General features: G+C 63.1%; 2 protein-coding genes across 2 annotated transcripts in view; both read right to left on the minus strand.

Annotated features, from left to right (window-relative positions):
• Positions 1-1914: 1914 nt before the first annotated feature.
• Positions 1915-12093, minus strand: LOC144248131 (cathepsin D-like). Its single transcript, XM_077789831.1, has 9 exons — positions 12032-12093; positions 10477-10594; positions 8609-8732; positions 7240-7358; positions 5785-5984; positions 4867-4989; positions 3767-3932; positions 3226-3324; positions 1915-2094 (listed from the first exon to the last, which is right to left on the minus strand). The coding sequence occupies exons 1-9, from the start codon at positions 12091-12093 to the stop codon at positions 1915-1917; spliced, it is 1191 nt and encodes a 396-aa protein (XP_077645957.1).
• Positions 12094-14005: 1912 nt separating this feature from the next.
• The window catches only part of GYS1 (glycogen synthase 1), a 30044-nt gene continuing 23141 nt past the window's right edge, over positions 14006-20908 (minus strand). Inside the window, exons 13-17 of the mRNA XM_077789863.1 lie at positions 19054-19180; positions 18854-18949; positions 16460-16623; positions 15572-15652; positions 14006-14200 (exon numbers count right to left, since the gene is read on the minus strand). Coding sequence (XP_077645989.1) covers positions 14021-14200; positions 15572-15652; positions 16460-16623; positions 18854-18949; positions 19054-19180 — 648 coding nt within the window. The 3' untranslated portion in view covers positions 14006-14020. The remainder of the gene's footprint in view (positions 14201-15571; positions 15653-16459; positions 16624-18853; positions 18950-19053; positions 19181-20908) is intronic.

Here is a 20908-nt window from a genome sequence, read left to right on the forward strand (position 1 = left end):
CACGCCCACAGTGAGAGGGGGACACGCCCACGGAGAGAGGGACACGCCCACAATGAATGGGACACGCCCACGGGGAGGGGGACACGCCCACGGAGAGGGGGACACGCCAACAGTGAGTGAGGGAAACGCCTACAGTGAATGGGACACGCCCACGGAGAGGAAAGAACACGACCACAATGAATGGGACACGCCCACGGGGAGGGGGACACGCCCACAGTGAGGGGGACACGCCCACGGGGAGGGGGACACGCCCACAATGAATGGGACACGCCCACGGGGAGGGGGACACGCCCACGGAGAGGGGGACACGCCAACAGTGAGTGAGGGACACGCCTACAGTGAATGGGACACGCCCACGGAGAGGAAAGAACACGACCACAATGAATGGGACACGCCCACGGGGAGGGGGACACGCCCACAGTGAGGGGGACACGCCCACGGAGAGAGGGACACGCCCACAATGAATGGGACACGCCCACGGGGAGGGGGACACGCTCACGGAGAGGGGGACACGCCCACAGTGAGGGGGACACGCCCACGGGGAGGGGGACACGCTCACGGGGAGGGGGACACGCCCACGGAGAGGGGGACACGCCCACAGTGAGGGGGACACGCCCACGGAGAGGGGGACACGCCCACAGTGAGGGGGACACGCCCACGGAGAGGGGGACACGCCCACGGAGAGGGGGACACGCCCACAGTGAGGGGGACACGCCCACAGTGAAGAGGACACGCCCACGGAGAGGGGGACACGCCCACAGTGAGGGGGACACGCCCACGGAGAGGGGGACACGCCCACAGTGAGTGAGGGACACGCCCACAGTGAGTGGGACACGCCCACGGAGAGGGGGACACGCCCATTTGCATTAAAGCCACGCCCACTGTGTGGGAGGCCACGCCCACACGTGTAAAAACCCTAAATTTATGCAGGCCACGCCCACCGAGAGGAGAGGCCACGCCCACAGTGAGGGGAAAGCCGATTTGCATTAAAGCCACGCCCACTGCAAGGAGAGGCCACGCCCACATCGAGGGGAACCGCACATTTATTGAAACCACGCCCACCGAGAGGAGAGGCCACGCCCACTTCTCGAAAGCCACGCCCACATCACTGGAGCCCCGCCCCTAAGCGGCGAAGCCACGCCCCCTCAGAGCGGGGGGGGCAGGGGGGAACTGGGCGTTACTGGGAGCACTGGGAGCAAAAAGCCAAATGGGTCTGGGGGCTTCTGGGCTGTGCTGGGACTGGGGAGGGGTCTCCACCTCCGGGGGGCACCCAAGGGAGGAGCCAGGACCAGGAGCCCCCCCCGCCAAGAAAAACAAAGGGGACCCCGACATCCAGGGGGTCCCAGAGGGGTTCCAGGGGACCCTGGGGTGACCCAGAAGGTCCCAGGTGTCCCCAGGATGGGTGCAGGTGTCCAGGAGGGTCACCTGAGGGAGGGGGGGGGTGACATGCGGGGGGTCCCCAAGGTCCTCGTGGGTTGGGTGGTCCCAGGGAGGACTCAGAGATCCGGGGGTTCACCAAGGTGTCCCTGGGGCAGCTGTCACCTGGTGACACCCAGGTGTCCAGGGTGGTCCCAAGGTGTCCCTGGGGTGGCTGTCACCTGGGGACGCCCAGGTGTTGGGTGGTCCGCATGTCCAGGTGGTCCCCAGGGGTGTCCCAGTCATCCAGAGGTGTACCCAGGGTGTCCTGGGGGTGTCCCAGGTGTCCTCAGGGTGTCTCAGGGGTCCTCGGGGTGTCCTGGGGGTCCCCGGGGTGACCCCAGGGTGTCCCCAGGGTGTCTCCAGGGTGTCCCCAGGGTGTCCCGGGTGCCTCAGGGGTCCCCGGGGTGTCCTGGGGGTGCCTCAGGGGTCCCCGGGGTGTCCCCGGGGTGTCCTGGGGGTGTCCCCAGGGTGTCCCCAGGGTGTCCCCGGGGTGCCTCAGGGGTCCCCGGGGTGCCGGCGGCTGCGGGCCAGCCCCACGCGGTCGCGGTCGCGGTCGAAGACGGCGTAGTGCACGGCCAGGAAAACGTCCCCGAGGATCCAGAGCGGCCCCGAGGGCCGCGGGATGTCCAGGCCCATGAAGCCGCTGATGCACGTGGGGGTCCCCAGCTGGGACACCTGAGGGACACGGCGGTGACAGGGGGACACGGAGGTGACAGGGGGACACGGGGACAGAGCTGGGGACAGGGGACACGGCGGTGACAGGGGGACACGGAGGTGACAGGGGGACACGGGGACAGAGCTGGGGACAGGGGGACACGGAGGTGACAGGAGGGACACGGAGGTGACAGGAGGGACACGGAGGTGACAGGGGGACACAGAGGTGACACGGGGACACGGGGACAGAGCTGGGGACACGGGGACACGGCGGTGACAGGGGGACACGGGGACACAGAGGTGACAGGGGGACATGGGGACAGGGGGACAGAGCTGGGGACAGGGGGACACGGGGACACGGCGGTGACAGGGGGACACGGCGGTGACAGGGGGACACGGGGACATGGAGGTGACGGGGACACGGAGGTGACAGGGGACACGGGGACAGAGCTGGGGACAGGGGGACACGGAGGTGACAGGAGGGACACGGGGACAGAGCTGGGGACACAGGGACAAGGGGGACAGAGTTGGGGACAGGGGGACACGGGGACATGGCGGTGACAGGGGGACACAGGGACATGGGGACAAGGGGACAGGGACAGGGGGACAGAGCAGGGGACAGGGGGACAAGGAGAAGGATGGGGACATGATGGACATGGGGACAAGGGGACACAGGTGACACAGGGGTGACACACAGGTGACACAGGTGACACACAGGTGACACACAGGTGACACACAGGTGACAGGTGACACACGTGACACAGGTGACACACAGGTGACTCAGGTGACACACAGGTGACACACAGGTGACACAGGTGACACAGGGGGGACACAGGTGACACAGGTGACACACAGGTGATGCAGGTGATGCAGGTGACACAGAGGGGATAAAGATGACACAGGGGGGACACAGGTGACTCAGGTGACACACAGGTGACACAGGTGACACAGGTGACATAGGTGATGCAGGTGACACAGGTGACACACAGGTGACACAGGGGTGACACAGGTGACACAGGGGGGACACAGGTGACACAGAGGGGACACAGGTGACACACAGGTGACACACAGGTGATACATGTGACACAGGTGACACACAGGTGACACAGGTGACACACAGGTGACACAGGTGACACGGGGACAGGCTCCCACCTTGAGCACGTACTCCTGGGGGCTCAGCGTGAACGTCGTCCCCGCCAGCACGAAGGTGACGTTGGGCAGGGACGCGACCTTGTCACAGTCCAGCAGGTACTGGGGGGGACACGGGGACCCTTGGGTGTCACCCACCCCCCCCGGGGGGACACGGGGACCCCTGGGTGTCACCCACCCCCCCCCCCCCCCGAGGTGACCCCTGGGTGTCACTCACCCACCCCAGGGGGACCCCTGGGTGTCACCCAACACCCCCCCCCCGAGGTCCATGGGGGTCCATGGGGTTCTGGGGGTCTCTGGGGGGGTCCATGGAGGTCCGGGGGACTCCAGGGTGGTCCATGGGGCCTCGGGGGGTTCCATGGGGGTCCATGGAGGTCCGGGGGGGGTCAGGGGGGGTCCATGGGGGTCCAAGGGGCTCCGGGGTGGTCCGGGGGGTCTCTGGTGGGGTCCGGGGGTCTCTGGGGGTGGTCCAGAGGTCTCTGGGGTGTCCCGGGGGTCTCTGGGGGTGTCCCGGGGGTCTCTGGCGGGGTCCGGGGGTCCGTACCTGCCCCTGCTCGGCGCGGAAGCCCCCCAGGGCCCGGTGCAGGGCGCCCACCTCGGCGCTGGGCCCGGTGACCAGCGAGGTCCCCGTGTCCACGATGGCCTCGCAGCCCCCCCGGCACAGGGGGGGGTCCCGGCACCCCGAGACCCCCGGGGACCCCACGGACAGCCTGGGGGGGCGGGGGGCAATTAGAGGGGTCAGGGGGTACTCAGAGGGGTCAGGGGGCTTTTAGGGGGGTCAGGGGGCACTTTGAGGGGTCAGGGGGCTTTTAGGGGGGCTTTGGGGGCACTTAGGGGGGGCTTTGGGGGCTTTTAGGGGGGCTTTGGGGGCAGTTTAATGGGTCAGGGGGCTTTTAGGGGGGCTTTGGGGGCACTTAGGGGGGCTTTGGGGGCATTTAGGGGGGTCAGGGGGCTTTAGGGGGGCTTTGGGGGCACTTAGAGGGGTTTTGGGGGCAGTTTGAGGGGTCAGGGGCAGTTAAAGGGGGGCTTTGGGGGCAATTTGAGGGGTCAGGGGGCTTTAGGGGGGATTTGGGGACACTCAGAGGGGTCGGGGGGCATTTGGGGGGGGTCTTGGGGAATTTGGGCAGGGGATTTTGGGATGGTTCAGGGGGGATTTGGGGAAGTGTTTGGGAATTTGGGGAGGGGGGATTTTGGGGGGGGATCTTTGGGAATTTGGGACAGGGGATTTTGGAATTTGGGGGAGGGGATTTTGGGGGGATTTGGGGGGGATTTTGAGAGGGTTCAGGGGGATTTGGGGGGGGTCTTTGGGAATTTGGGGGGGGGGGAACTTTGGGATAGTTCAGGGGGAATTTGAGGAATTTTTAAGAATTTTGAGGGGGGATTCTGGGACAATCCCGGGAGGAATTTTGGGGGAGTCTTTGGGAATTTGGGGGAGGGGATTTTGGAATTTGGGGGAGGGGATTTTGGGGGGAATTTTGGGATGGTTCAGGAGGAATTTGAGGAATCTTCAGGAATTTTGAGGGGGCATTTTGGGACAGACCAGGGAGGAATTTTGGGCGGGTCTTGGGGAATTTGGGGGAGGGGATTTTGGAATTTGGGGCAGGGGATTTTGGGGGGGTTTGGGGGGATTTTGGGGTGCCTCACCTGTCCATGTGCACCTGCCAGTAGCTCTTTCGGGTCACGGGGATGTAGTGCAGGGGTCCCTCGAAGAGCCGCTCGTCGATGCCCCCCAAAAGCAGCTCCCCCCCGTCGCCCTCCGACGCCCCGCTGCACCCCCGGGGAAATCGGGGGCGTCAGGGGGGGCTTGGGGGTCCCAGGGGGGAATTGGGGGTCCCAGGGGGTCCCAGAGGGGATTTCAGGGGGGAATTAGGGTTCCAGGGGGGTCCCAGAGGGGATTTGGGGTTCCAGGGGGGTCCCAGAGGGGATTTGGGGGGTCCCAGAGGGGATTTAAGGGGGTTTGGGGGTCCCAGGGGGTCCCAGAGGGGATTTGGGGTTATTTTGGGTATATTTTGGGTGTACTTGGGGTTAGTTTGGGGGATATTTTGGGTGTATTTGGAGTTATTTTGGGTGTATTTGGGGGTGTATTTGGGGCATGCTCAGGGCTGGATCAGGGCTATTTCAGGGTGCTCTGGTCATGCCCAGGTGTGCCCAGGTGTCCCCAGGTGTCCCCAGCTGTCCCCAGGTGTCCCAGCTGTCCCAGGTGTCCCCAGCTGTCCCCAGGTGTCCCAGGTGTCCCAGGTGTGTCCCAGCTGTCCCAGCTGTCCCAGGTGTCCCCAGCTGTCCCCAATGTCCCCGCTGTCCCAGCTGTCCCAGGTGTCCCAGGTGTCTCAGGTCTCCCAGGTGTCCCCAGGTGTCCCAGCTGTCCCCAGTGTCCCCAGGTGTCCCCAGTGTCCCCGCTGTCCCCACTGTCCCAGCTGTCCCAGCTGTCCCATGTGTCCCCGCTGTCCCAGGTGTCCCAGCTGTCCCCAATGTCCCCAATGTCCCCAGCTGTCCCAGTGTCCCCAGCTGTCCCAGCTGTCCCAGGTGTCCCCAGCTGTCCCAGGTGTCCCCAGGTGGCCGTACCTGCGCAGGTAGAAGGAGAAGACGTTGCTGCGGAACAGCCGCAGCCCCATCATGCTGTCGAACACGGGGCGCGCGGGGCCGGCGGCGGCGCCGGGGTACGCCAGGCCCAGCACGCCGTCGAAGCGCGCCGCCGCGAAGGCCAGCCCGGGCAGCGCCACCGCCTCGGCGAAGGTCTGGTTGGGCACCGACACGTTGGACACCTGCGGGGACAGGGACACGGGGACATGGTGACACGGTGACAGTGACACAGTGAACGTCTGGTTGGGCACCGAGATGTTGGACACCTGCGGGGACAAGGACACAGGGACATGGTGACACGGTGACAGTGACATGGTGAACGTCTGGTTGGGCACCGACACGTTGGACACCTGCGGGGACAGGGACACAGGGACAGTGACACAGGGACAGTGACATGGTGACACCGCCTCGGCGAACGTCTGGTTGGGCACCGAGACGTTGGACACCTGCGGGGACACGGGGACATGGTGACACGGTGACAGTGACACAGTGAACATCTGGTTGGGCACCGACACGTTGGACACCTGCAGGGACACGGGGACAGTAACACAGGGACAGGGACACGGTGACAGTGACACAGTGAACGTCTGGTTGGGCACCGAGACGTTGGACACCTGTGGGGACACGGGGACATGGTGACACGGTGGCAGTGACAGGGTAAACGTCTGGTTGGGCACCGAGATGTTGGACACCTGTGGGGACAGGGACACAGGACAGGGACACAGGGACACGGTGACAGGGACACGGTGACAGGGACAGTGACACTGCCAATGTCTGGTTTGGCCCCACCCCTCATTATCTTCTCACTGACCTCTCCCCACCGTCAGCGTGTTGGAGCTCAGGGACTGCCGGGACCCCTCCCCAGGACCCCTCCCCAAGGACTCCCAAGGACCCCCAGGGACCCCGGGACCCCTCCCCAGAGACCCCAGGGACCGCCGGGACCCCTCCCCAGGGACCCCCAGGGACCCCCGGGACCCCTCCCCAGGGACCCCCGTCCACCGTGAGCATGTCGGTGCTCAGGGACCCCCGGGATTCCTCCCCAGGGACCCCCGGGACCCCTCCCCAGGGACCCCAGGACCCCTCCCCAGGGACCCCCGCCCACCACGAGCGTGTCAGTGCTCAGGAAGCCCCTGGGACCCCTCCCCAGGGACCCCCAGGACCCCTCCCCAGGGACCCCCGGCCACCGTGAGCGTGTCGGTGCTCAGGGACCCCCGGGACCCCTCCCCAGGGACCCCCGCCCACCGTGAGCGTGTCGGTGCTCAGGAAGCCCCAGGGACCCCCAGGACCCCTCCCCAGGGACCCCTCCCCACCGTGAGCGTGTCGGTGCTCAGGGACCCCCGGGACCCCTCCCCAGGGACACCCGGGACCCCTCCCCAGGGACCCCCGGGACCCCTCCCGAGGGACCCCCGGGACCCCTCCCCAGGGACCCCCGCCCACCGTGAGCGTGTCGGTGCTCAGGAAGCCGCGCAGGCTGCCGCTGCCGTAGCTGATGCCGAATTCGGTGCCGTTGGCCCGGTGGGTGCAGGACAGCAGCGAGTGGTAGTGGGGGTGGAGCCCTGCGGGGACACGCCCACTCGCGTCAGACCACGCCCACCGCCCAAACCACACCCTGAGCACCCTGCCACACCCCAATAAGCCCCACCCATCACCCAAACCACACCCTGAGCACCCTGCCACACCCCAATAAGCCCCGCCCATCACCCAAACCACACCCTGAGCACCCTGCCACACCCCAATAAGCCCCGCCCATCACCCAAACCACACCCTGAGCACCCTGCCACACCCCAATAAGCCCCGCCCATCACCCAAACCACACCCTGAGCACCCTGCCACGCCCTGCCAGGCCCCACCCATGACCCAAACCACACCCTGAGCACCCTGCCACACCCCAATAAGCCTCGCCCATCACCTAAACCACACCCTGAGCACCCTGCCACACCCCAATAAACTCCACCCACCATCCAAACCACACCCTGAGCACCCTGCCACACCCCAATAAGCCCCACCCATCACCCAAACCACACCCTGAGCACCCTGCCACACCCCAATGAGCCCCACCCATCACCTAAACCACACCCTGAGCACCCTGCCACACCCCAATAAACTCCACCCACCATCCAAACCACACCCTTAGCACCCTGCCACACCCCAATAAGCCCCGCCCACCACCCAAACCACACCCTGAGCACCCTGCCACGCCCTGCCAGGCCCCACCCACCATCCAAACCACACCCTGAGCACCCTGCCACACCCCAATAAGCCCCACCCATCATCCAAACCACACCCTGAGCACCCTGCCACACCCCAATAAACTCCACCCACCATCCAAACCACACCCTGAGCACCCTGCCACACCCCAATACGCCCCACCCATCACCCAAACCACACCCTGAGCACCCTGCCACGCCCCAATAAGCCCCACCCACCATCCAAACCACGCCCACTCCCCGTGCCGCGCCCTGCCAGGCCCCACCCACTTTTTAAAACCACGCCCACTCCCATGTTACACCCTGATAAGCCCCGCCCACCATCCAAGCCACGCCCAGTGCCCTTGCCGCGCCCTGTTAAGCCACGCCCACCATCCGAACCACGCCCACTCTATGAGCCACGCCCTCCAGGCGACACCCACCACACAAACCACGCCCATTCATTGTGCCACGCCCTGCTAAGCCCCGCCCATCTCACAGACCACGCCCACTCAACCAGCCACGCCCCGCTAAGCCCCGCCCACCGACCAAACCACGCCCAATCCCCGTGCCCCGCCCCGCTAAGCCCCGCCCCCGGCCCGCCAGGCCCCGCCCCTCACAGCAGGCCAGGTAGAGCAGGCAGCAGCGCGACGACGGCACCCAGAGGTCGGCGGAGCCGGTGTCGAACACGACGCTGAAATTCTGGGCCGGGGTCCCCAGGGAGATCGTCCCGTAGTACTGGGCCTGGGGGGGACAGGCACGGTGTCACCGCGGTGTCACCGAGGGTTCGTGGGGACAGGCATGGTGTCACCGCGGTGTCACCAGGGGTCTGGGACAGGCACGGTGTCACCGCAGTGTCACCAAGGGTTGGGGGGACAGGCACGGTGTCACCGCGGTGTCACCAGGGGTCTGGGGGGACACGGTGTCACTGCAGTGTCCCCAAGGGTCTGGGGGGGGGGGGGTGGGGGGGGGACACACACGGTGTCATCTCGTTGTCCCCAAGGCGCTGCCAACCCCCCCACCGGTGTCCCCGTGGAGCTGTCACACCCATGTCCCTGTCCCCAGCGTCCCTGTGACCCCCCCATGTCACTGTGCCCCAGCCCCCCAATGTCCCAAATGTCCCTGTCCCCTCCCATGTCCCCAAAGTCCCTGTGACCCCCCCCCGCCAATGTCCCCAAGGTCTTTGTGACCCCCCCCAATGTCCCCAAAGTCCCCAAGGTTCCTGTCCCCCCCTCGGGGGTCCCTGTCCCCCCCATGTCCCCCATGTCCCTGTGACCCCCCCAGTGTCCCCAATGTCCCCCCTGTCCCCCCCAATATCTTCATCCCCCACTCCCCCCAATGTCCCCAATGTCCCCAGTGTCCCCCTGTCCCCAATGTCCCCAGTGTCCCCCTGTCCCCCCCCAGGGGTCCCTGACTCCCCCCATGTCCCCAATGTCCCCCATATCCCAAAGTCCCTGTCCCTCCCAGTGTCCCCAATGTCCCCCTGTCCCCAATGTCCCCCATGTCCCTGTGACCCCCAATGTCCCCAATGCCCCCCTGTCCCCCCCAATGTCCCCAGTGTCCCCAGTGTCCCCCTGTCTCCCCAGTGTCCCCAGTGTCCCCAATGTCCCTGAGACCCCCCAGTGTCCCCAATGTCCCCCTGTCCCCAATGTCCCCCATGTCCCTATCCCCCCCAGTGTCCCCAGTGTCCCCAATGTCCCCAGTGTCCCCAGTGTCCCCAGTGTCCCCAATGTCCCCCATGTCCCTGTGACCCCCCCAATGTCCCCCATGTCCCTGTCCCCCCCAATGTCCCCAATGTCCCCAGTGTCCCCAATGTCCCTGTGACCCCCCCATGTCCCCCATGTCCCTGTCTCCCCCAGTGTCCCCAATGTCCCCCATGTCCCTGTGACCCCCCAATGTCCCCCATGTCCCTATCCCCCCCAATGTCCCCAGTGTCCCCCTGTCCCCCCAGTGTCCCCCTGTTCCCAATGTCCCCCATGTCCCTATCCCCCCCAGTGTCTCCCATGTCCCCAGTGTCCCCCTGTCCCCCCAGTGTCCCCAGTGTCCCCCATGTCCCTGTGACCCCCCAATGTCCCCAGTGTCCCCCTGTTCCCAATGTCCCCCATGTCCCTGTCCCCCCCAGTGTCCCCCATGTCCCCAGTGTCCCCCTGTCCCCTCAGTGTCCCCAATGTCCCCAATGTCCCCCATGTCCCTGTCCCCCCCAGTGTCCCCCTGTCCCCCCAGTGTCCCCAATGTCCCCAATGTCCCCCATGTCCCTGTCCCCCCCAGTGTCCCCCTGTCCCCCCAGTGTCCCCAATGTCCCCAATGTCCCCCATGTCCCTGTCCCCCCCAGTGTCCCCAGCGTCCCCCTGTTCCCAATGTCCCCCATGTCCCTATCCCCCCCAGTGTCCCCCATGTCCCCAGTGTCCCCCTGTCCCCCCAGTGTCCCCCTGTCCCCCCAGTGTCCCCAGTGTCCCCCCGGGGTCCCCCCCGCCCCTCCCCCACTCACGTCCATGAAGTTCCGCAGCCGCGCGGGCGCCGCCGCCCCTCCCCCACTGCGGCTGCGGGGACCCCCCCCGGCCCCCCAAAATTTGGGGGGCACCCAGGGCCCCCTCTCCAGGGGGATGCTGCGGGGGACACGAAGGGGTTAACGGCGCCCCGTGACCTTAATCAGCTTAATGGCACTAATTATGCTAATGAAGGCGCGGGCAGCGCAGCGCGGAACGGGGCGGGGGATTAACGAAGTTCATTAACGAGGTTCATTAACGAGGTTCATTAATGAGGGGCTCCGTCGTGGCTCCATGGGGTTGGAAGGGTTAATGGGGTGAGGGAGGGTCCCCAAATTCTGGGGTCACCCCCAGGGTCACCCCTGGGGTCAAAGGTCACGGGGGGGTCACGCCCTAAGGGTGGGGCCGGGGCCGAGCGGGTCCGACCGGCTCCCGCCCCCGCCCGGGAGGGACCGGGAACCCCAAAATCCACCTGGGAGGGACCGGGAACCCCAAAACCCCTCCCAAAATCCACCCGAGGGCATCCGGGAATCCGAAAATCCATCTTGGAGCATCCAGCAACCCCAAAATCCACCTGGGAGGGACCGGGAACCCCAAAACCCCTCCCAGAATCCACCCGAGGGCATCCGGGAACCACAAAATCCACCTGGGAGGGACCGGGAACCCCCAAAACCCACCTGGGAGGGAGCAGGAATCCCAAAACCCCTCCCAAAATCCACCTGAGGGGATCCAGGAACCCCCAAAACCTCTCCCAAAATCCACCTTTGAGGGAGAGGGAACCCCAAAATCCACCTGGGGGGGGGGGGGGGATCCAAGTATCCGGGAACCCCCAAATTCAGCCCCCAAAACCCCACCTGGGGGCATCCAGGGACCCCCAAAACCCCACCGGGGGGCATCCAGGTGTCCACGAAACCCCCCAAACCCCCACCTGAGAGGAGCCAGGTGTTCAACGACCCCCAAAATTCCTCCCGAATATCCGGGACCCCCCCAAAATTCCTCCCAGATATCCGGGACCCCTCCAAACACCCCCAGGTATCTGGGAACCCCCCCCCAAATTATCCCAGGCATCCGTGACCCCCCCCCCAAACACCCCCAGGTATCCGGGACCCCCGAAATCCCCACCCCAGGTATCCGGGACCCCCCCCAAACACCTCCCAGGTATCCGGGACCCCCCAAATCCCCACCCCAAGTATCCAGGACCCCCCAAACTTCCCCCCGGGACCCCCCCCGGTCTCTCACCGCAGCATCGCTCCGGCTCCAGCCACGAGCAGCAGGAGGGGCCCGATCGCGGGACCCCCCATGGCCGCCCTGAGCCCCCCGTGGCCGCTCTGAGCCCCCCGCCCCACGCGCGAGTGGGGAACCCCCTCAGGCCCCGCCCCCAGCCACGCCCCTTCCTCACAGACCACGCCCCATCCCATTGACAGCGGCGGGGATCCCACCAGGCCACGCCCACATTGACCATAAATGGATCGCTAAGCCACGCCCACTCCCGGACCCACGCCCCTCATTGGGTAAATCGCGCGGCGCGGCCACGCCCCCTCATTGAGAAAAACGCACCCGGCGGCCACGCCCCCTTGGGAACCATCAATGGTTGGCCACGCCCCCTCGTGTGACGTCATGGCGGGGGCGGGGGTGACTCAGGGGGCGCGGGAACCCCAAAACCGCCCCCACATCCGGGGGGTGGGCCCGAATTCCCGCCAAAACAGAAATTTGGGGGGACCCCCCGAACCCACCCCGTCATCAGGAGACGCCCCCCCCCAAATTTTGGGGTGGTTTGAAGGAGGAGCCGGAAAATTGACCCACAGGATTTGGGGGGGTGTGGGGGGAAAAATCACCCCAAAATTTGGGGAGGGGGCTCTGAAGTGCCCCATAATGGCGGGACCCCCAAATTAACCCGTTTTGGGGGTCCCAAAATTGTCCCTGTGTGGGGGGATGAAAGCACCCCAAAAATGGAGGGGGTCCCAAAATCACACCCCCCCCCCAAATCAACCCATGGGGGACCCCAAATTTCCCCATAACTGGGACCCCACCCCAAATCAACCCATGGGGGGCAGAAACTGCCCCACAACTGAGCCCCCTCCCCAAATTTGGGGTGGGGGGTGTGACCCCAATAATTTGGGGGGTGTGACCCCAATCTCACCCATAATTTAGGGAGGGGGGACCCCAAATTTCCCCATAACTGTGACCCCCACCCCCAAAATCAACCCATGGGGGGCAGAAACTGCCCCACAACTGAGACCCCCCCCCAAATTTGGGGTGGGGAGTGTGACCCCAATAATTTGGGGGGTGTGACCCCAACCCCCCCATAATTTGGGGTGGGGGGACCCCAAATTTCCCCATAACTGAGGACCCCACCCCAAAATCAACCCATGGGGGGCAGAAACTGCCCCACAACTGAGACCCCCCCCCAAATTTGGGGAGGGGGTGTGACCCCAATAATTCGGGGGGTGTGACCCCAACCCCCCCCATAATTTGGGGAGGGGGCACCCCCAAACTCGCCGCCGGGAGGGGGGGGCTGTGAAGCACCTTTATTGATCCGCTGCGCCGGGGGGGGGTCGGACGGATGCGGGGCCCCCCCCGGCCCCAGATTTTGGGGGGGGGGGGGGGGGGTTCGGAGTGTGATTGTGGGGAGGGGGCGCGGGGACCCCCCCCCAAAAAAAAAACAACAAAAAACCCCCCAAAAAATAAAATAAAACAACACCGAGGGGGGCACCCCCCCCCCCCCGAGCCCAGGCACTGAAATGAGGCGGGGGGAGAATTTTGGGGACCCCCCCCAAATTCCTCCTCCTTTTTTTTGTATTTTTTTGCGAGTCCAGCGTGGGGGGGTTGGAGGAGCCCCCTCCCCAAATATCTGGGGCTGAGTTGTGGGTGGGGGATGAGGAGGAGCCCCCTCCCCAAATTTCGGTGGGTGAGTTGCAGGTGGGGGATGAGGAGGAGGAGACCCCTCCCCAAATTTCGGGGGTTCAGTAGTGGGTGGGGGATGAGAAGCCCCCTCCCCAGATTTCGGGGGTTCAGCTGCGGGTAGGGGGGGTGTTGAAGGCGCCCCCTCCCCAAATTTCGGGGGATCATTTGCGGGTGGGGGGGATGAGGAGGAGCCCCCTCCCCAGATTTGGGGGGCTCAGTTGCGGGTGGGGGGGATGATGAGAAGGAGCCCCCTCCCCAAATTTCGGGGGATCATTTGTGGGTGGGGAGGGATGAGGAGGAGCCCCCTGCCCGGATTTTGGGGTTCAGTAGTGGGTGGGGGATGAGGAGCCCCCTCCCCAGATTTCCGGGGCTCGGTAGTGGGTAGTGGGGCTGTTGAAGGAGCCCCCTCCCCAGATTTCGGGGGTTCAGCTGCGGGTGGGTGATGATGAGGAGGAGGATCCCCCTCCCCAAATTTCGGGGGTTCAGCTGCGGGTGGGTGATGATGAGGAGGAGGAGCCCCCTCCCCAAATCTGGGGGCTCAGTTGCGGGTGGGGGGGATGAGGAGGAGCCCCCTCCCCAAATCGGGGGGCTCAGTTGCGGGTGGGGGGGATGAGGAGGAGCCCCCTCCCCAAATCGGGGGGCTCAGTTGCGGGTGGGCGGCAGCCCGGGGGGGCTCGGGGGCCGGCGGATGTTGGCGCGGTCCTTGGCCGCCTCCTCCTCCTCGTCGTAGCGCTCGTCCTCGTCGTCGCTGTGCCGCGGGCTCGAGAGGCGCGACAGCGCCGGGGACGGCGGCACCGAGGCGGGCCGGGGGTAGCGGAACCCCTGCGGGGAGGGGCGGAGAGGGGAGGGGGAACGGGAAAGGGGATTGGGGAATATGGGGGGAAAGGGGGATAAATGGGGGAATGGGGAATGGGGGGAATGGGGAAAAATGGGGGGAAAGGGGGAATGGGGAAAATGGGGGAAAAGGAGGGAAAAGGGGGGAATGGGGAAAAATGGGGGAGAATGGGGAAAAATGGGGGGAAAGGGGGAATAGGGAATGGGGAAAAATGGGGGAAAACGGGGGAAAAGGGGAAAAATGGGGGAAAAGGGGGGAATAGGGGAATGCAGAAAATGGGGGAAAAGGAGGGAAAAGGGGGGAATGGGAAAATGGGGGAAAAGGGGGAATGGGGAAAATGGGGGAAAAGGGGGATAAAAGGGGGGAAAATGGGGGAAAATGGGGGGAAAGGGGGAAAAGGGGGAAAGGGGAAAAATGGGGAAAAAGGGGGATAAATGGGGAAAAAATGGGGGAAAGGGGAAAATGGGGGAAAGGGGGGAATGGGGAAAATGGGGGAAAAGGGGGAAAAAGGGGGGGAAAGGGGAAAAATGGGGGAAAAGGGGAATGGGGAAAATGGGGGAAAAGGGGGATAAATGGGGAAAAAATGGGGGGGAAGGGGGGAAAGGGGAAAATGGGGGAAAGGGGGAATGGGGAAAATGGGGAAAAGGGGGATAAAAGGGGGAAAATGGGGGAAAAGGGGGAAAAGGGGGAAAGGGGGAATGGGGGGAAATGGGGGAAAACGGAGGGGGAAAGGGGGAAAAACGGGGGGGGGAAAGGGGAAAAATGGGGAAAAACGGGGAGAAAGGAGGAAAAATGGGGGAAAAACGGGGGGGGAAAGGGGGATAAAAGTGGAAAAAATGGGGGGGAAGGGGAAAAATGGGGGAAAAATGCAGGGGGGGGAAGGGGAAAACAAGGGGATAAAAATGGAAAAAATGAGGAAAAAACGCGGGGGGAAAAGGGGAAAAAATGGGGAAAATGGGGTGGAAAAGGGGGTCCCCCCAGGGTTTTGAGGTCCCCCGGGTTTTGGGGTCACTCAGGATTTTGGGATCCCCCCCAGGTTTTTGGGGTCCCCCCCAGGATTTTGGGGTCCCCCCGGTTTTGGGGTCACTCAGGGGGGTCCCCCCCAGGGTTTTGGGGTCCCTCAGGGTTTTGGGGTTCACCCCTAGGTTTTGGGGTCCCCCCGGTTTTGGGGTCACTCAGGGGGGTCCCCTCTAGGATTTTGAGGTCCCCCCCAGGGTTTTGGGGTTCACCCCTGGGTTTTGGGGTCCCCCCGGTTTTGGGGTCACTCAGGGGGGTCCCCTCTAGGATTTTGGGGTCCCCCCCAGTGTTTTGGGGTCCCCCGGGTTTGGGGTCCCCCCCAGGGTTCTGGGGTCACTCACAGCCGCGGCCTCGGGGGGTTCGTAGGTGAAGCTCTCGGGGAAGGCCTTGGCCAGGGCCATGCGCCGGGCGAAGGTGTAGTACTGGGGGGGAGGGGTCAGGAGCCCCCAAAAACCACCCGAGACCCCCCGAAACCACCCCAAAAACCACCCCAGAGACCCCCAAAAACCACCCCAAAAACTCCCCCAAAAACCACCCCAGAGACCCCCAAAAACCACCCCAAAAACTCCCCCAAAAACCACCCCAGAGACCCCCAAAAACCACCCCAAAAACTCCCCCAAAAACCACCCCAGAGACCCCCAAAAACCACCCCAAAAACTCCCCCAAAAACCACCCCAGAGACCCCCAAAAACCACCCCAAAAACTCCCCCAAAAACCACCCAGAGACCCCCCGAAACCACCCCAAAAACTCCCCCCAAAGACCACCCCGAGACCCCCAAGAACCACCCCAAAAACTCCCCCCAAAAACCACCCCAGAGACCCCCAAAAACCCCCGGAGACCCCAAACCCCCCCGAGATGCCTCCAAACCCTCTGAGATGCCCCCAAACCCCCCTGAGATGCCTCCAAACCCCCCTGAGATGCCTCCAAACCCTCTGAGATGCCCCCAAACCCCCAAGGAACTTCTCTAGGACCTCCAGAAACCCGTCCGAGATGCCTCCAAACCCCCCTGAGATGCCTCCAAACCCTCTGAGATGCCTCCAAACCCCCCTGAGATGCCTCCAAACCCCCCGAGATGCCTCCTAACCCCCCCGAGATGCCTCCAAACCCCCCTGAGATGCCTCCAAACCCCTCTGAGATGCTCCAAACCCCCCTGAGATGCCTCCAAACCCCCCCGAGATGCCTCCAGACCCCCCAGCAGAAGCTCCAGGTGGATTTTGGCCCCTCTCACCCGTCCCAGGTACTTCCAGTCGAGCAGGTCGGAGAGGCGCTCGGTGCGGTTGCGCTGCACGATGCGCTGCCGCCGGCTCTGCTGGCAGAAGCCGTACAGGAACGCCGTCAGCTGCGCGCACGACTCCTCCGGCGCCCGGAACCGCCGGTCCACGATGTAGATCCCTGCCGGAGATCGACGTCAGCCGCGGGACGGCGACACGGGGACGGGGACACAGGGACAATGGGGACAATGGGGACAGGGACATGGAGACACGGGGACATGGGGATGGGGACAGGGATGGGGACATGGGGATGAGGACAGGGACATGGGCAGGGATGGGAACAGGGATGGGGACATGGGGACAGGGACATGGGGACAGGGATGGGGACATGGGAATGGGGACAGGGACATGGACATGGAGATGGGAACAGTGGGAACTGGGACGTGGGGACAATGGGGACAATGGGGACAATGGGGACAGCGACATGGGGACAATGGGGAAAATGGGGACACGGGGACAGGGACATGGGGATGGGGACAATAGGAACAGGGATGGGGACAATGGGGACAGGGACATGGAGATGACAAAATGGGGGCATGGGGACAATGGGGACATGGGGACATGGGGATGGGGACAGGGATGGGGACAGGGACATGGGGATGGGGACAATGGGGACAGGGACATGGAGATGACAAAATGGGGGCATGGGGACAATGGGGACATGGGGACAGGGGGACATGGGGATGGGGACATGGGGACGGGGACAGGGACATGGACATGGAGATGGGGACAGTGGGGACTGGGACAGGGACGTGGGGACAATGGGGACAGGGGGACAATGGGGACATGGACATGGAGATGGGGACAGTGGGGACACGGGGACAATGGGGACATGGAGAGTGGGACATGGGGACAGCAACAGGGGGACTGGGACAGGGATGGGGACATGGGGACAGGGACATGGAGATGGCAAAATGGGGGCATGGGGACAATGGGGACATGGGGATGGGGACAGGGGGACACAGGGACATGGGGACATGGGGACGTGGACAGGGATGGGGACAGGGACATGGGGACATGGGGACAGGGACATGAGGACAATGGGGACATGGACACAGGGACATCATGATGGGGACAGGGGGACATGGGGACAGGGACACAGGGACATGGGGACAGTGGGGACATGGACACAGGGATGGGGACACAGGGACAGGGGGACATGGGACAGACATGGGGACAGGGACACGGGGACAATGGGGACAGGGACAGGGACATGGGGACAGGGGGACAGGGGGACAGGGACATGGGGACTGGGATGTGGGGACAATGGGGACAGGGACATGGAGATGGGGACAATGGGGACATGGACACAGGGACAGGGACATGGGGACAGGGGGACACAGGGACATGGGGATGGGGACAAGGGGATGGGGACAGGGACATGGGGACAGGGACATCATGATGGGGACAGGAACAGGGATGAGGACAAGGATGGGGACAGGAACATGAGGACATGGGGACAGGGACAATGGGGACAATGGGGACATGGGGACAGTGACGAGGATGGGGACATGGGGACAGGTGTTGGTGACCCTCCCAGAATTTTGGGGTCCCACTCGGTATTTGGGTCCCCTTCCAGGTTTTTGAGCCCCCACCCAAAATTTTGGATTTTGCCCCCCTCCCCAGTTTTTTGTTGACCCACCCCAGGTTTTTGACCCCCTCCCCAGAATTTTGGGACCCCCCCTGAATTTTTCCCCCCCACTCAGAATTTGGGGTCCTCCCCCATATTTTGGGGTCCCACCCATATTTTGGCTTTCCCCCAGATTTGGGCCCCCCTCAGAATGTGGGGTCCCCCCCAGGTTTTTGTTGAACCCCTCAGAATTTTGGGTCACCCCTTGGATTTTGTACCTGCTCCCCCCAGAATTTTGGGACACCCCCTGAATCTCCCCCCCCCCCCCATATTTTGGGGCTCCCCCCATATTTTGGGGTCCCCCCCAGAATTTTGGGTCCCCCCAGAATTTGGGGTCCCCCCCAGGTTTTTGTTGAACCCCTCAGAATTTTGGGTCACGCCCTGGATTTTGTACCCACCCCCTTCCAGAATTTTGGGACACCCCCTGAATTTTGCCCGCCCCCCCCCCATTTTGGGGTTCCCCTCCTATTTTGGGGTCCCCCCCATATTTTGGGGTCCCCCCCAGAATTTGGGCCCCTCCCAGAATTTGGGGTCCCCCCCAGGTTTTTGTTGAACCCCTCAGAATTCTGGGTCACCCCCTGGATTTTGTACCCACCCCTCAGAATTCTGGGTCCCCCCCATATTTTGGGGTCCCCCCCATATTTCGGGGTGCCCCCCCATATTTTGGGGTCCCCCCCATATTTCGGGGTGCTCCCCACTTTTCGGGGTCCCCGCCGCTGACCGTAGGCCGAGGGGTCGGCGATGTGCTCCTCCATGAAGCAGCCGAAGCCCGAGAGGTTGGTGGAGACGCTGGGGATGCCCATGACCGTGCACTCGGCTGGGGGGCGGATTTTGGGGGGTCACGGGGGGTTTTTGGGGGTCCCGGGCGGGTTTTGGGGGGTCCCGGGGACTCGGGGAGCCCCTCCCGAGGGTGGCTTTCACCTGGGGTGTAGCCCCAGGGCTCGTAGTAGGAGGGGAAGACGCCCAGGTGGCAACCGCGGACGAACTCCTCGTAGTCCACCGGGAGCAGGGGGCTGGTGGAGGACAGGAACTCGGGGTGGAAGATGATCTTGGGGAGGGGGGAAACGGGGGGTGAGCCCCCAAATCCGGAGCTGAACCCCGAAATTCCCATCCCAGAAACCCAAAATCCTGAGCTGAACCCTGAAATTCCCACTCCAGAAACCAAAAATCCTGCAAATTCCCATCCCAGAAACCCAAAATCCAGAGCTGAACCCTGAAATTCCCACTCCAGAAACCCAAAATCCAGAGCTGAACCCCGAAATTCCCACTCCAGAAACCCAAAATCCTGCAAATTCCCAACCCAGAACCCCAAAATTCTGAGCTGAACCCCGAAATTTCCACCCCAGAAACCAAAAATCCTGCACATTCCCAACCCAGAACCCCAAAATCCAGAGCTGAACCCTGAAATTCCCACTCCAGAAACCCAAAATCCAGAGCTGAACCCCGAAATTTCCATCCCAGAAACCCAAAATCCAGAGCTGAACCCCGAAATTCCCACTCCAGAAACCCAACCCTGAAATTTCCACTCCAGAAACCCAAAATCCAGAGCTGAACCCTGAAATTCCCACTCCAGAAACCCAAAATTCTGAGCTGAACCCCGAAATTCCCACTCCAGAAACCCAAAATCCAGAGCTGAACCCTGAAATTCCCACTCCAGAAACCCAAAATCCAGAGCTGAACCCTGAAATTCCCACTCCAGAAACCCAAAATCCTGCAAATTCCCATCCCAGAACCCCAAAATTCTGAGCTGAACCCCGAAATTCCCATCCCAGAACCCCAAAATTCTGAGCTGAACCCCGAAATTTCCACGCCAGAACACCAAAATTCTGAGCTGAACCCCGAAATTTCCACCCCAGAACACCAAAAATCCTGCAAATTCCCAACCCAGAACCCCAAAATCCTGATCTGAACCCCAAAATTCCCAACCCAGAACCCCAAAATTTGGATCTGAACCCCGAAATTTCCACCCCAGAAACCAAAAATCCTGCAAATTCCCATCCCAGAAACCCAAAATTCTGCTCTGGACCTCAAAATTCTCACCCCAGAACCCCAAAATCCTGATCTGAACCCCGAAATTCCCACTCCAGAAACCCAAAATCCTGCAAATTCCCAACCTAGAACCCCAAAATTCTGCAAATTCCCAACCCAGAATGCCAAAATTCTGAGCTGAATGCCAAAATTTCCACCCCAGAAACCAAAAATCCTGCTCTGGACCTCAAAATTCTCACCCCAGAACCCCAAAATTCTGAGCTGAACCCCAAAATTCCCATCCCAGAAACCAAAATTCCTGCAAATTCCCATCCCAGAACAGAAAAATTCCCTCTCAGAAATCAAAATCCTGATTTGAACCCCAAAATTTCTAGCCCAGAACCCCAAAATGCCCTGGAACCCCAAATCCCTCCCTGCAGACTCCCCAAAATCCCAACCAAAGCCCCCAAACCCCACATCCCCCGATGTCCCCGTGTCCCCCCCGATGTCCCCACCCCCAGAAGTGTCCCCAGGTGCCACCTTGACCTGATCGTTGCTGCTGCTGGAGAGCTCCAGATGCCCAAAAACTCCCTAAAAGCCCCCATAAAACCCCCAAAAATCCCCCCAAAAAACCCCCTGAGCACCCCCAAACCCCACATCCCCCGATGTCCCCGTGTCCCCCCGATGTCCCCACCCCCAGAAGTGTCCCCAGGTGCCACCTTGACCTGATCGTTGCTGCTGCTGGAGAGCTCCAGATGATCCAAAACCCCCCAAAACCCAAATTAAACCCCCCAAATTCCCAACCAAA

Source organism: Lonchura striata, chromosome 38, assembly GCF_046129695.1.
Source record: "Lonchura striata isolate bLonStr1 chromosome 38, bLonStr1.mat, whole genome shotgun sequence".
In the NCBI taxonomy this organism is placed as follows: Eukaryota; Metazoa; Chordata; class Aves; order Passeriformes; family Estrildidae; genus Lonchura; species Lonchura striata.

What these genes read in the sequence shown, in the direction of transcription:
- LOC144248131 (XM_077789831.1), bottom strand. Translation starts at nt 12,093, where the DNA reads ATGACGTCACACGAGGGGGCGTGGCCAACCATTGATGGTTCCCAAGGG. An exon ending in CAAGGGGGCGTGGCCGCCGG is followed by an intron (nt 10,595 to 12,031) that starts GTGCGTTTTTCT and finishes TGTCCCCCGCAG; the next exon opens with CATCCCCCTGGAGAGGGGGC. An exon ending in TTCTCCTTCTACCTGCGCAG is followed by an intron (nt 4,990 to 5,784) that starts GTACGGCCACCT and finishes CCGGGGGTGCAG; the next exon opens with CGGGGCGTCGGAGGGCGACG.